The following is a 14,161-nucleotide window of genomic DNA, read 5'->3' on the forward strand; positions in this document are numbered from 1 at the left end:
TACTTTTATTGCCACTTAAACAAAAAAAAACATGAGCAGGGTTGCCGTGAATCCAGATATATCTGTTTTTTCAAGATTTTTGAGTCTACTGCAGATTTGCCCGCTAGTTAGGAAAACTTACGTGAAAATCCAAGAGCAAAAACCAAATAACGAAGCAAAAATGTCCACTTAGGTCCCTTATTTCATCTTAGATACTCTTATCTAAATCTAAAGAATATGAATCACCAGGGACGTTAGAAATTCAAATTAGGGGCCTTTTCACATACTGCATTGTTTTCTAACCACACCATAATTGGGTCCCGTTTTAATTGGGTTGGGTTGAACAAAAATAAATGTTTTGGGCCCCCGAAAACCCAAACTATGTACTTCAATTTCAAAACCACTGCAAGACTGCGCCTGTTAAAGGGGTCCCAAACAATAAAAAATAATAATTACAGATATATAGATACATTATGTACATAATGTACAAAGGATATTCAGTCATCTTCTCTTTTCAGGGACCCAAGAAAATAAAAAAGGAGGTGTTGCTAGTAAACAAGTACTAGGTACATAGGTTTTTAAAAAAAATTCAATCTCAAAAATTGAAGCTAGCTTAATGCTAAAAATTAATTTTGTACCTCCTATGAATAAAATCTTATTCCAATCTTAAATTTAATGCGGTTTGCTCAAACCAATGGTAACATTTCGAAAAAATTACTTTTTTTGAGTGTTTTGTCAGTAATTGTAGCTTTTCTAAACATAATTTTTTGCACTAACCCTAATATTGTAACTCGAACACTTTTTAATACAGGTTTTATTTAAAAAAAAGTTAGCTCAAAGCTGCAGTCACTGTAAAAAAAAAAAATGTTTAAAGTCTTTCAATCTTTTCTACATAGATACAATGAACAGGTCAGGTACAGATAGTGCACTTTTTAAACTTCAAATTTAAATAAAAACTGCCCGATAGGAGCAACAAAATGTGGAATAAGGTAAACAAAAATATAAAGACTAATTTTTTTCTTTTTTGTTCATTTCTTAGGCGGGGATTACAGCACACGTTATTTTTACGTACTTAAGTTACTGTGAGTTCTGAAAATATTAAGGACAAACACGTCTGTTTAAACCACTTATTTAATAAGGCTTTAAAGTGAGAAGGTTATGAAACTGAGTAAACGCATTTCTAAGCTCCCAAAAAGATTTTTTTTCACTGGTACTACCTTTTGCGAGGCATTGACAAAGCCTCCAATAGTATCATTGTTTTGAAAAGTACAACTCTGCTTATCCGTTCGGACTGTACGATATACGATTAATTGTAGGTCCCTTTCATTCTGGCATATTAATTGCCGTTAGTTTTACCGAAAATATTTAAACGCACCCCGAAAAAAACCATCACATAATCCGTTGGTAAAACGGCTCCATTTGTTTTGAAGTTTCTTTTGGAATATAGTTAAGATGATATCTGAGACATCATTTACCTCAGGTGATTTCCAAGGATCGAAACTTTTTGCTGTCCATAGTAATCTATCCCTACACATAAGACCATTATTGTTTTCTTCTCTGCCTTAAACCCGGAAATAGAAAATTTCAATTATGCAATTCAATGAAAGCTATAAATTGCCCTTTATAGTACCGGAAGTTGTATCAATTATAAATGTGTACAGATCTCATGATATCCGTTCCATATACAATTTAGAAACTTTTAATAAACTTGGATTAAATAAAAATAAAAATGTGTAAATAAACAAAATTTACTACAGTCATAAATATTAAAATTCATAGAAAAAATTGTTTCCGTTTTATTCCTTTGTGGTGGCATATTAATAATGTTAGCAGTTTTTATTTGAAATAATGTATTCACAGTGTAGTGTTATAAAATATATATTTATATATAAATATGATTTGTTAACAATTTTTCTGGACTATGAGAATTTCGTCACCAGATCTGATGTTGTAGCTGTACAGTTGTTTATTAGGAAATTTCATTTCTTCTGGTCCTTGTAATTCCTTTAAGTCCTGGTCAATATAAAACAGCCTCATGTCTTTTGCTGGAAGTTTTACGATTTTTTCCAAACGAGATTTAAGATCGACAACACTCCTAGATTTAAAAAAGTATAAACAAAACAAAAAATTATTTTGTAGAATTTTAAAAGAAATTGGTTTTCACCTGTAAACATCGACTAATCGCGTCTCTGAATAATTTCCAAAGGTAAAGTTTACTTTTACCCTTTTTTCAGGCTTTAAATCTACATTTACAAGACGATCTAATTTTCCATGTTTGGCAATTAGTTCGTTATATCGCAGTGGTATATCACTCTCAGGGTGTTCCATGTAGTAGCGAATGAATGCTCGTTCGGCATCTTCTCTTTCGTCAGCAGTTATAGTTCCACCGCCATTTAAGGTTTGAAGAAAAGGTAATCTGGCAATTAATAGCTGCCTTCTTTCATGCTCTGTGGCTTCACATTTTTCCCATAAAGGCCAATTCTATTAATATAAACGAGGTTTACAAAAATAAAAAACCTATACAATTTCATTTATTGAAACCTGCACACGTAGATTCCTTAAACTAGGAAACTTTGCAAGTCTATCTATATCTTCCCATGTGTTGATTTTAGTACTACTCAAATTTAAAATCGCTAAATTTCTGAAATTAAAAAAGGTTTAAAAAATATCAGTTTATGAAATATATATAGAAACAAGCATACATACTAACTAAATGTTAATTTCTTGAAACAAAAATATGAAACCGTTTTCAATGTAGTGCATGATCATCTTAAATTGCTTTGAAGAGATTTTTTTTGACTTTCGGACTTGAAACACTTGTATTGGTCGATAAAAGATAGATATAAGATTTAACTTTTAATCAACAAACATTTAGGCTGCTTCAAAAGGCCCCAACTATTACTTTGATTTTGGTCAAAAATTGCAGTAAACATAATTTGCAATTTTTTAAAAACAGTCACTATGGACTTTCTGCAGAACTCTTCAAGCACGGAGGTCATGGGTTGGTGCGGGAGGGTACACCAAATCATCAACCAATTATGGTGGCAAGGAAAGCTACCAGGCAGACTGGACGATCAATCTTCTATATACAGTGACGAGCAAAAGTGGTCAAATGTTTTGCCTTTTTTGAAAAAGTTGTTTAAAACTTAGTGTTCTTTACATAAATTAAATCGTTTTTATTTTATTATTTTTCTATATTATGCCACCATTAATTTTCCTGATTAAAATTTTAAAAAATGCTTCATTGTCCAAAAATGGAAAGTATCATATTGGTATTTGGACTTGACCAATTCTGCTCGTTTTGGAAAAAGGCTTTTGTTTCAATATATTGAGTGTACTAGAATTAATTTTTACCACTTTTAACAATGCCTCGAGATAGGATCTATCAATCTGTGAAGAAATAATTTTAAAATTCGGTCGTATTTCAGCTTAATGGAAAGCTCAAAGCTCATCCCTTTTAGACTTGTTTTTTTTTTACTGCGCTTACAATTTCTTCAAAAATTTCAACAGATTTTCAGCCAAAATGGGTCAGGGCCTTTCAGCCAAAATGGGTCAGGGCCTTATGCTGACTACGCAACTGTCTTAAATTTCTGATTTCCGAAGCAATATTTGACAATTTTAAAGTTTTTGGTGGGGTCTTCATCTAGTTGAAAAATGATATCACACTACACGGAGTCTTCTTTTGCCAACCGTTTTATATCAAGATAGATTTTCCTCTTCATCATATCTTCAAATTTTATCAAAGGTCGGGAACTCCCCCCAAAAACTCAAACAGAACATCACCAAACCTTTTTTCAAGTCAAAAATCGTTAGGTTAGATGAATTTTTACTAAAACTTTTACTAAAACTTTAACTACACTTAGGAGCAAAAAAATGGAATCAAACTGGGTTTTGTAAAAACGGTAATTGATCAGGATGTAGTTGACACACATGAATGTTAATGGTACCATTGAAAAGCTTGAAATAAAAGCTTTAAGTAAATGAACTTAAAAATCTGTTCACTTTATAAAGATCCAATCAACATAAATGAATCATGTTAGGAAAAAAGACTGAAATTGAAACAGAGTGTACCTCCTCTGGAAAATTTAACATTAAAAAAATGAAGTGCAATTTATTGACAGATAACGCTAATACTATCGTAAGGAAAAAAAGACTGCAATTTGAAACAGACAGTATCTGGAAAATTAACTTTAAAAAAAAAATTAAGTGCAATTTATTGGAAGATAGCGCTAATACTATCGTATGCATTTTTATATTTTCCCCAACAATTCAAAGTAAGAAATTCAAGCTTTAAAATGAGACCATGAGACTTTAAAGAAAAAATATTTTACCATTGGAATTTTTGTTTTTAATATAAGAATTTATTTGATTCGGTTTTTTTGCTCCTAAGTGTATAACCACAAAAAGGAATCAATAACCAATGGGAAAAGAAGATTGGATTGACGAGAACACAGAAGAAATAGAATGCAAATCTAGTTACTATCCAAAACTGGAAAAAACATTTCAGCACTATCAAGTTTATAGAACGGACATAAATTATTATGGACTCAAGAATATTTTCCGGTGTTATCTTGTGGATTGCTAGCTTATTTTAAAAAAATAATGAACAAGCGAACCTATCCTGATATAAAACGAAACAATTTACCAAGTTCTTTGGCAAAAGAAGACTCCGTGTTGTCTGATATAATTTTTCAACTAGATGAAGACCCCACCAAAACCTTTAAAATTGTCAAATATTGCTTCGGAAATCAGAGATTTAAGACAGTTGCGTAGTCAGCATAAGGCCCTGACCCATTTTGGCTGAAAATCTGTTGAAATTTTTGAAGAAATTGTAAGCGCAGTAAAAAAAAACAAGTCTAAAAGGGATGAGCTTTGAGCTTTCCATTAAGCTGAAATACGACCGAATTTTAAAATTATTTCTTCATAGATTGATAGATCCTATCTCGAGGCATTGTTAAAAGTGGTTAAAAGTGGTAAAAATTAATTCTAGTACACTCAATATATTGAAACAAAAGCCTTTTTCCACAACGAGCAGAATTGGTCAAGTCCAAATACCATTATGATACTCTCCATTTTTGGACAATGAAGCACTTTTTAAAATTTTAATCAGGAAAACAAATGCTGGCATAATATAGAAAAATAATAAAATAAAAACGATTTAATTCATGTAAAGAACACTAAGTTTAAACAACTTTCTCAAAAAAGGCAAAACATTTGACCACTTTTGCTCGTCACTGTAAGTCATCTTTAAAGAGACAATTTTATCGTCAGTGGTGTCTTATGAAATAAACAGGTAATCGTAAGAGGTGTCGTATGAAATAAACAGGTGCAGTTGGGAAAAAGCTAGTCCGAGGTATTCAAATATTTTTGAGAAGATAGTGTGCAATGAGAAGACTTCGACATCATCGGGCGCTCTCATCAAGCTGTTAGAGATTTGGTTGGTAGTAAATGAGAACAAAAACCAAGTAAGTGCTTTCAACAAACTAACAAACATCTGTTCGTCACCAAGCACAACAAGGTACTGTTGATAGCAGCAATTTCACTTATCTCGGAGTAAACATCAACTCCGCAAATAACATCTTAATGCAGATTTTAAGAAAAATTACTTTAGGGAGTCAAATACTAAATGCTTGCTCTACAAAAAACTTAATTCTTACTACCAGACTACGCCACATTGGGCGAATGGACGAAAAGACTAAGTAATTCGCGCTACGGATCGACAATGAAAGAAAGCCGCTGTGGCTTAGGGATGAATTCTTCGTGGACCGATAAGTAAGAAAGTAATGATTGTGATGTAATGAAAAATGAATTTTTGAGTAAGTAAAATGAGTTTATCAATGGAAACGTTATGAATATAACAGAATATCAGTTTTTTTCTTACTTACGAAAAATATTTATGAGGCGATTCTCTGTTGTTCATATCATCAGCAACAACTTTAACAGAATCTGTCGGTGAAATTGGCTCAATTGATCTGAAGAAAATAAAATTACATAATTTTTTAACAATTCCAAACTATAAAAGAAACACTCTTTACCTCAATGGACATTCTGCTAGCACCAATGTTTCCAGATTTGGAAATACACGTCCCAAACGACATATTTCTCTCCAATCTTCTACAGGATTTCCAGTGAAATGAAGTTTTTTAACACCATTATGAGCGGGAACTTTTTTATATGTAGTACCTTCTGATGAAGTAGCCTCTGGACTTTTATTATTATCTGCGGCTGTACTGGTTATTAAATTTGAATATTCGGCATTTGCTGTCTGTGTTGTATCGGCATAGTCTTTTATGGCAATTGGTGGTGTTTCCGTTGTAATGGCATTATTCTCTTCGTTGTCTCTTTTTCGGTTCTCTATTTCTTCATTCTCATCAATTGTATCAATGAGAACATTCTGATAATCATTTAAACTAAGGTGCAATTCTTCAAGCACTGGCAGACATTTTAATAGCATATCAATACCACTCCAATTTAAGCAAGTTCCATTTAATACAACACTTTTGAGACCGCTCATAGCTGGAGCAGGGGTAGGTGTGAATGTTACGGGTCCATAAAAGCGATTCTTACTAAGATTAAGAAACTCAATCTTTGGCATGTGTTTTAAGATTCTGAATATTTCATCCCAATCTCTCAGATTGTTTTGTGCCAAATCGAGTTCTTTTACTGCTCGGCATTTTTCTTTAAGGGCCTCAGTATCACCAGCACAGTCGATATCACAATCATTTAGAACTAATAATTCGGGAACGCTAAGAAATAATTACAAAAAATTATGTCGTTTTAAATTTATGAAAGTGAGTAAAAAGTAACAGTGAGGTGGCCTAGGTTGGCCAATCACAATACAAAATAACTGCGCAACTGGACATAACAGATCTGAAAAAAATATCAAAATTGTTTTGAGTTTTACACAGTTAACTGCACAAATCGCACAAACAAGCCCATTCATAAGATATAAAAAGTGCGCAAACCCAAATTTGAGCAGTTTTTTTGGTTCGTGAGTTGCTTTAGCAAAAATATGTGCACTTCATCATAAAAAAAACCTAACTCGGTGAAATATTAGTTGGCTCAGTGACAGAACTCTTAAGTTTATCTCAATGACAAAAAAAAAATATGAATTTCGGCAGTACATGAAAAGATCATACGAAGTTTCAATGGTTTGGCACTTATTTTAAAAGAGTAATCGATAATGTTCTCACATTTTCTCAAAATAAATACCTATATAGAAATACATATGTACATGAACTTTTTCCGTGATTATCGAATAGTTTAGATTCTATTAGGTCAGACGTTATAAGATCTAGGTAAGTCGATTTTCAATTTTTTAAAATATCTCGTCAGAAACTTATTTTAATGATAAAAGCATGAAATTTACATCGTTGGTAGTACTCAATATATGCACTCGTTTTGTTGCATATCCTACAATAACTAATGAACAAGATTTTGAGGTATTTTTTAACGCCCGATCGAATGAAATTAATCATCCCTATTACCGATGTCGTAAACGACATCAAAATATACGACAAAACTCAATCTGCATTCCATTTATCGTTTTCAACTTTTGTCACTCGTTTTGTGTCCTAAAAAACGTTATTTTTTTTTTTCTTTCAATCTTTAATTAGACAAAAATAAACGACGATTATGAAAAAAAAACGACAGCATCTCTCGTTCAAAATTTTGCTTACGGCAAAGAAATGGAAGGCTACAAAGCACTAGGTTTTCTTGATAAACGATGATTTTTATACATTCATTTTTATTTATTTTATCATCAACAAGCCAATCAAATGTTTGCTTACATTTCCAAATTAAAATGCAGATACTTGTCGAGCTGATGGAGAAAATTTTTAAATGTAATACTAAAATTCACATGATAAGTGAAGAGTGGCAAAAATTGTGAATCCTATTGTCATAAATATACAAAGATTAATTTTTTTTAGACAGATACAAAATTGAAAATAAATAAAAATTGTTCAGGATGTATTGAAATAAATGCAACTGGAGAAGGCAACTTTAACTTAGGTTTCAAGCACTTCACTTTAGAATCATTTAATACCAAAATGTTTCGACCACCATTTAAAAAATTATTGGACTCTTATGAGTAGTCTTTTACTTAAGCAGCAAGAGTCAGATTCGGATGACGATAGGTGGTTGTACTTGATATATTTTCTATAAACTAAAGAGATTCATATCTCATCATTCATCGTCTATAAAAATATCAAAGTTCAAAATTTTGTAAAAAAAATTAATTAGATTTTTTGTTGCTAGGTTAGGTTAGGTTATATGGGCTGACAGTTGATTTTGTTACCGTCACACTTAGATCAATGTAGATCCCTTGTGATACCCTGAAGTATTGTAATTTCATGAAAAAGTGTTAACCTATTAATGCTATGGTTGTTCGAGCCATTTGGAGGACTTGACAAAGTTCAGTAGGCTATTGCCTGAGAGTTCCGATAGTTCTTCTAATTCATTAAAGAAGTAGTTTCCTAAGAATTTTTTTCTAGTGCGACAGAGTGCTGGGCAGTGACAGAGGAAGTGAACAGTGTTTTCCTGTTCGTCCTCATTACCGCAGCCTCTGCATAGATCATCCGTACTAAGCCCCATTTTCTTTTAGTGGTATCCTAGTAGGTTATGTCCCGTTAAGACGCCTATTAGGGATCTTAAGGAAGATTTACTAAGTAGTAAGATCTTATTTGATTTTTTCTCGTCGAAGTTCGGCCATAGTTTCCTGGTGTGACCGCAGGTTTCTAGGAGGTTCCATCTTTCATTGGTTTTTTGAGAAATCTTGTTGACGATATTTCGCTTTATTTCACATTGTGGGATTCTGATGTTATGGTCTATGAGAGATGTTATGGGATCAAGAACTGAGCCCTCCCTTGCAAGCTCATCCGCTTTTTCGCTGCCGAACACATCACTGTGGCCGGGAACCCAGCAGAGTCTTACATTATGCTGCATACCAAGAACCCTAAGCTCTTCACGACAGCAAGAAACAAGCTTTGACTTGATTAAGGTGGCAGAAATCGCTTTTATTGCCGCTTGGCTATCAATGAAAACGGTGATGTCAGCAGGTGATATCGCCATCATGGATATTTGTTTAGCAGCATTTTTCACTGCCAATATCTCGGCTTGGAAGACACTGCTGTGATCGGGGAGCCTGAAAGAATTGGCAAGGTTAAGGTTTTCTGAGTAAAAACCTGCACCAACTCCAGTGTTCATTTTCGAACCATCAGTAAAGACGGCGATAGTCGACTCATTTGAGAAAGGTACACTGTTTTCCCAATCATGTCTGTTAGGGAAACTGACATTAAAAGACTTATTGAAGTCTAAGTAGGGGTCATGTAATCTGTACTTACGTTGTTGCCAACGTAGTTAGAAAGGATCGTAGTATGGCCGTTTTGACTAGTATTCCAAATGTTGGTTTGACTTTTTCGTTGCTAAATCAATGGATTCTTATTTGAAGCATAATTTTCTAGTATGTTTTCTTTTTTTAAGTTAAAAATTGAATTGTTTTATGTGAAAACGTTAGGGTACCTCGGGTTACACTCTTTTTTTTTTGTCAATGGAAGCAATTTGTTTCTTTATAGACCCTAAAAATAAAAGCTATACAAAAAATTCTTAAAAGTATTATATTCCTGTTTGGTCTATTCTTGGGTCTAAAGAAGATATTATATAATTGAATCGTTTATTTTCAAAACAGTATAAGTCATATGCTCAAAAAAAAGTTTCTGAGAACATATTTTTTTATGTAACCAGTTTGACCTTAACTTTAAATACAAATATTATCCTTAAATAATAAAGTGTCTATTAATTAAGATTTGAATTCGTAAGAATAAATAATATCATTTCTTTTATACGTGAGACAAAAATTATTCAAAATTGACTTATCAGGTTTTGAAAATAAACGATTCAATTAAGTAGTGGATACCTACATAGCTACTTAATTTTTAGTAATTGGAAAATTGGAACTTCTTATACTTCATAGACGACAATTTTCTAATAAATTTGTTTGTAGTTTACATGTTCGCTTGAATAACCAATTCTAAATTAAGTTTCATAAAATCGGTTTGAAATAAATCAGCAAAACGATTCTTTACAATATTTTGTAATGTCTTCTAAAAAATGAATTAATACTGTAGTTATTTTGTTGTTACAATTAATATTGCTAGTTCATCGCGCATAAGTTAACAGATAATTGTTTTGTAGCCAACGCGTAATGCGATTGGTACATGTAATATCTAAACACTTTTCATATTACATAGTTTATTAACACTTGAACAAAATAATAATTAGGTAGGTATCTATTAAGTAGGTTGTGCTTATATCTATTTACCATATTTTTTTCTAAGATACCAGTTTTAAACAATAAAAATACACATACCACAACAACGGTGGCAACTTTGGGACATATATGGGCACTACCGATTCCTCAACGTCGATGTCCTCCGCCAAACCATACTTCCGCTCCAAAGCTTCTAACAAAGATGGCATTCTAAAACTTAATTATTTAATATTTTCGTCCAATCTATAAAACAAAACAATTTGAGGTCAAAGTAGTAAAGAAAATCTATTATTACATTTTTTTACATCAATTCAACAACTACTCACTAAATATTCGTCCATGTGAGCGCAGACAGCAGAGCCAAAGCGAATAGTCACGATTGCGATTCCCCTTTTATTTTTATTTAAAATTAAATTCAACTTGGACCGTTTTTAATAATTTTGTATTCGTTTTTCGTCAAGGTCAACGTTTTTTTTTTCTCTTTTCACTTTACAATAATTTTTTTATTTTGATTTGTTGATGTTACACTTTGAATTTTTGTTTCAACATCACCACAAGACCAGCTGATGGATGTTTATTATTAAATCATAGAAAAGGTATTCTGCAAAATAATCATGAACAATTCATAACTAAAATTTCTTATTCTTTATTATAAAATGTGAGTTTTGAAAACTTATTTGTTATTGAATAGAAACTAACTAGATGATAGTAAATTTATTAAAGAATTGAAAATATCAAATTTCAAACAATAAAAAAACAAGATGAGCAATGAGCTCACTGTGCAAGTAGCAAGCAAATTCTTCTTTCCTTTGTTTCATTGACCAGACAGACAGTGTGGTTTTTCACGACGTAAAAAAAAAAATAAATAAAAAAAAAACTCATTAATACAAGTAGTTGTACCTTGTATGATGGTTGGTTGTAAATATTGATATTTTATGTGTATTAAGAAACAATTTGATACACACGACAACGTTTATAAATTTTTTTATTTTTTCTTTGTAGGACCACAAAAAAAATTGTGAAATCAAATTTTGCTTTTGTCGTTGTTGGTTCTAAACAAAAATAAAAACTAATCTGTTTGAATATTGAAAATAAAATTAAACTAGGTCACGTCGATAGAAATCGAAATGTAAAAGGATTATGCATTACATTTTTATAACAAATTGATATATTTGAAGACCAGACATTTGTTGGATATGTTTGAAACAAAGTTGATATTTTGTGTCTGTTAAATTTTCTACGTATCAAATTTTTATTCAATTACATCAATCAAAAGTAATAATACAAGAGAAAAATAAATTAAATATACTTGTGCAATGTAAATTAAATATTTCTTTTTTTTTGTTGTATTGTTCTACTTTAAACAAGAACACCCATACAGCACAATGAATTTGAAGCTTTTGCAACTTGCACTCGCACTGCTGCTAACATGTTAAAGTAAAAAGTAAGGTTGTAAGGTACGTTTTTCTTTTGTTTTTGTTAGATGTTTTTTTTTTTTTTGTTTAATAAAAATCAAAATAAACCAGATGCAATAGCAAATATGCAACAACCACAGATTATAAAATTATATAAACATTTAACTTGAAGATTACGCACATATGTGAGGTGAATTCGTAAAACGAGTGGTGAGTATTACTCACATGTCTCCACTCTACTTGTACACAAGCAAATATTACACCATGTTTTTACACGGTGACGCCATAGTATGCTTTTACACGAAGACGCAAAGCGCGTCATACCAGTGCCAATAATTTAAATGCAAAAGTTGTAGATAGTTAAAATGTCTACCTACAACTTTTACGGCCATATTAGCCGTTTATCATTATAGATCATTAATTAACACGTATTACAACAACTACGTGAGATCTTGCTTTTCATCAAGATCTCGATTCGTGATCCTGATAAAAAGCAAGATTAAAGGTTTAACTACAACGGCCACTTTTTGCAAAAAGTCAAAAAGTCAGAATTTTCAAACTCATTTTGTGTGAGTTTTTCCTAGCACAAAATTAAAAGTAATGATGCAGAAAGCTTAATTTTTGGTTAAAAAAAACATTTTTTGTAGTTTTTTCTACAAACAAATAGCGCTAGAGAGAAATAAAAATTTTTTACTTTTGTAAATTTCCCACTTTTTCACTTTTTAGGTCATTGTAGTTAAGGCTTTAAGGTATAACTACAACGGACACTTTTTGCAAAAAGTGAAAATTTTTAAACTCATTTTGTGACAGTTTTTCCTACCACAGAGTTAAAAATAATGATGCAAAAAGCTTATTTTTCGATTTAAAAACTATTTTTTGTAGTTTTTTCAAAAACAAATAGCACTATATTAAGAATAACTTTGTTTTAATAGATAGATAAATGAAATTTATACATTAGATAGGTAATTAAATAAATTATAATTGTGCAAAATTTCAATTATATTCATATTCAAAATTCTGAGATAATGCTGAAAAGATGTTCTTTTTCTAAGCACGATATATGTCTTGATCTAGAGCACATAACAAATTTATTTAACTTTAATACGCATGCTGATAATATTACCTTTCATTTGATATATCACACATAATAGTACGTGCTCTACAAGTTATACAATCTTTAATTGAAAACTTGAAAAATACCTCAAAACACCTGTGAAGACCTGTTGCCGATGACCAGCCACCAGTGTAGGAAGTACCATAATCTTAGTTTGAAATTTCGACATGGTTTGCTTTAAAAAATTCTTACTTTTTTTGTAGGCATGGTAGAAACATGATTGAAGCGTCATATAAAAGGTGAAATAATAATGATATTAGAAAAGAAAAGACATTGATTGTTTTGCTTTCTTATGAAAACTAATTAGGTTAAAAAAATTCTAGCTCTTTTTGTAGATGTTTAATAGACATGGTCGATATAAATATTTTGAGCTGAAACAACAAGCTTTCAAAAATATAAAATATATAGTTTTTCGGCCCGAAATAATTAAGACAAATGATGTAGAAAGCTTATTTTTTGGTCTAATAAACAATTTGAATACTCTTTTTCACAAAACAGCCAGAAAAAAAAATATTTTCACTTTTGTACTTTTTCAAAAAGTGGTGTATGTAGTTAAGCCTGGTATGCAGCTGAAGCTAAAAGAAATTTTTCATACAAAATTTCGTTAACGAAAAATTTCGTTTTCTTTTCGTTTTTCAAGCCTGGTACGCTGCTGATGCGAAACGAAATACAAAATTTCGTTAACGAAATCTTGAACGAAAAATTTCGTTTTGCTTTTCGTTTTTCAGTACACAGCTCTAGCGAAAAATTAGAGAGTTTTCCAAGAGCAGTGTTGACCGTTTTTTCACTTTTAAATCATTTATTTCTTACTTTAAACTTTACTTTCTGTTGATTTTTCTTGATTTTTAATTAATTCTGAATTATTTTATTTTGACTTTGACAGAATACTCGATGATATTTTTTCGTTAACATTTTCGTTGCGACTTTGGAGACTTAAAAATTTTTTTATTTCGCATCAGCTGCGTACTAGGCTCAAATCAAAAAAAAAAAAGAGGAAAACAATTTTGTAAACTGATAGAACTTACTTAATTTCTCCAACTTCAAAATTTTGTGCGGGATTAAAAAATGTTTGGTAGAGATTAAAATTGTAAAGAAAAAAATTGTTTTTTCCCGATATGCGTACTGGGGCTTAACCTCAAAAATACGATTTTTTGTTTTTTATTTTTATCTGTTATAAGAATGGTTGGATTTTAACAAAACGGGGTGGAATCGTATAAGGTGATTGGTGATAGTCACATTTATGCTGGATTTAAGTCTATTACGCAGCTGAAGCGAAACGAAAAATTTTGAAGTCTATAAAGTCAAACAGCGGACATTTTAACGAAAAAATACCATCGGGTATTATAGCAACGTAAAAATAATAAAAACACAAATTACAAAATT

The 14,161-nt window shown here is 31.2% G+C and overlaps 1 protein-coding gene across 4 annotated transcripts; it reads right to left on the reverse strand.

Moving 5' to 3' along the window:
* Nucleotides 1-1,841: 1,841 nt before the first annotated feature.
* Nucleotides 1,842-11,700, reverse strand: LOC129910227 (tubulin-specific chaperone cofactor E-like protein). 4 transcript variants are annotated; one of them, XM_055987511.1, is made up of 8 exons: nucleotides 11,559-11,700; nucleotides 10,576-10,850; nucleotides 10,349-10,492; nucleotides 6,015-6,725; nucleotides 5,865-5,951; nucleotides 2,521-2,620; nucleotides 2,144-2,460; nucleotides 1,842-2,074 (listed from the first exon to the last, which is right to left on the reverse strand). In XM_055987511.1, exons 3-8 carry the CDS (start codon nucleotides 10,456-10,458, stop codon nucleotides 1,882-1,884), a joined length of 1,518 nt encoding a protein of 505 aa, XP_055843486.1. In that variant the 5' UTR covers nucleotides 10,459-10,492; nucleotides 10,576-10,850; nucleotides 11,559-11,700; the 3' UTR covers nucleotides 1,842-1,881. The 4 variants fall into 4 exon arrangements, with proteins under 4 accessions (XP_055843486.1, XP_055843487.1, XP_055843488.1 ...); XM_055987512.1 differs by having other exon boundaries at nucleotides 10,555-10,850; nucleotides 11,559-11,694; XM_055987513.1 differs by having other exon boundaries at nucleotides 10,545-10,850; nucleotides 11,559-11,694.
* Between the last annotated feature and the right edge of the window lie 2,461 nt (nucleotides 11,701-14,161).

Source organism: Episyrphus balteatus, chromosome 2 (genome assembly GCF_945859705.1).
Source record: "Episyrphus balteatus chromosome 2, idEpiBalt1.1, whole genome shotgun sequence".
NCBI lineage: Eukaryota > Metazoa > Arthropoda > Insecta > Diptera > Syrphidae > Episyrphus > Episyrphus balteatus.

What these genes read in the sequence shown, in the direction of transcription:
- LOC129910227 (XM_055987511.1), bottom strand. Translation starts at nt 10,458, where the DNA reads ATGCCATCTTTGTTAGAAGCTTTGGAGCGGAAGTATGGTTTGGCGGAG. An exon ending in CTAGCAGAATGTCCATTGAG is followed by an intron (nt 5,952 to 6,014) that starts GTAAAGAGTGTT and finishes TATTTTCTTCAG; the next exon opens with ATCAATTGAGCCAATTTCAC. An exon ending in TCGCCTCATAAATATTTTTC is followed by an intron (nt 2,621 to 5,864) that starts GTAAGTAAGAAA and finishes TTTTAATTTCAG; the next exon opens with AAATTTAGCGATTTTAAATT.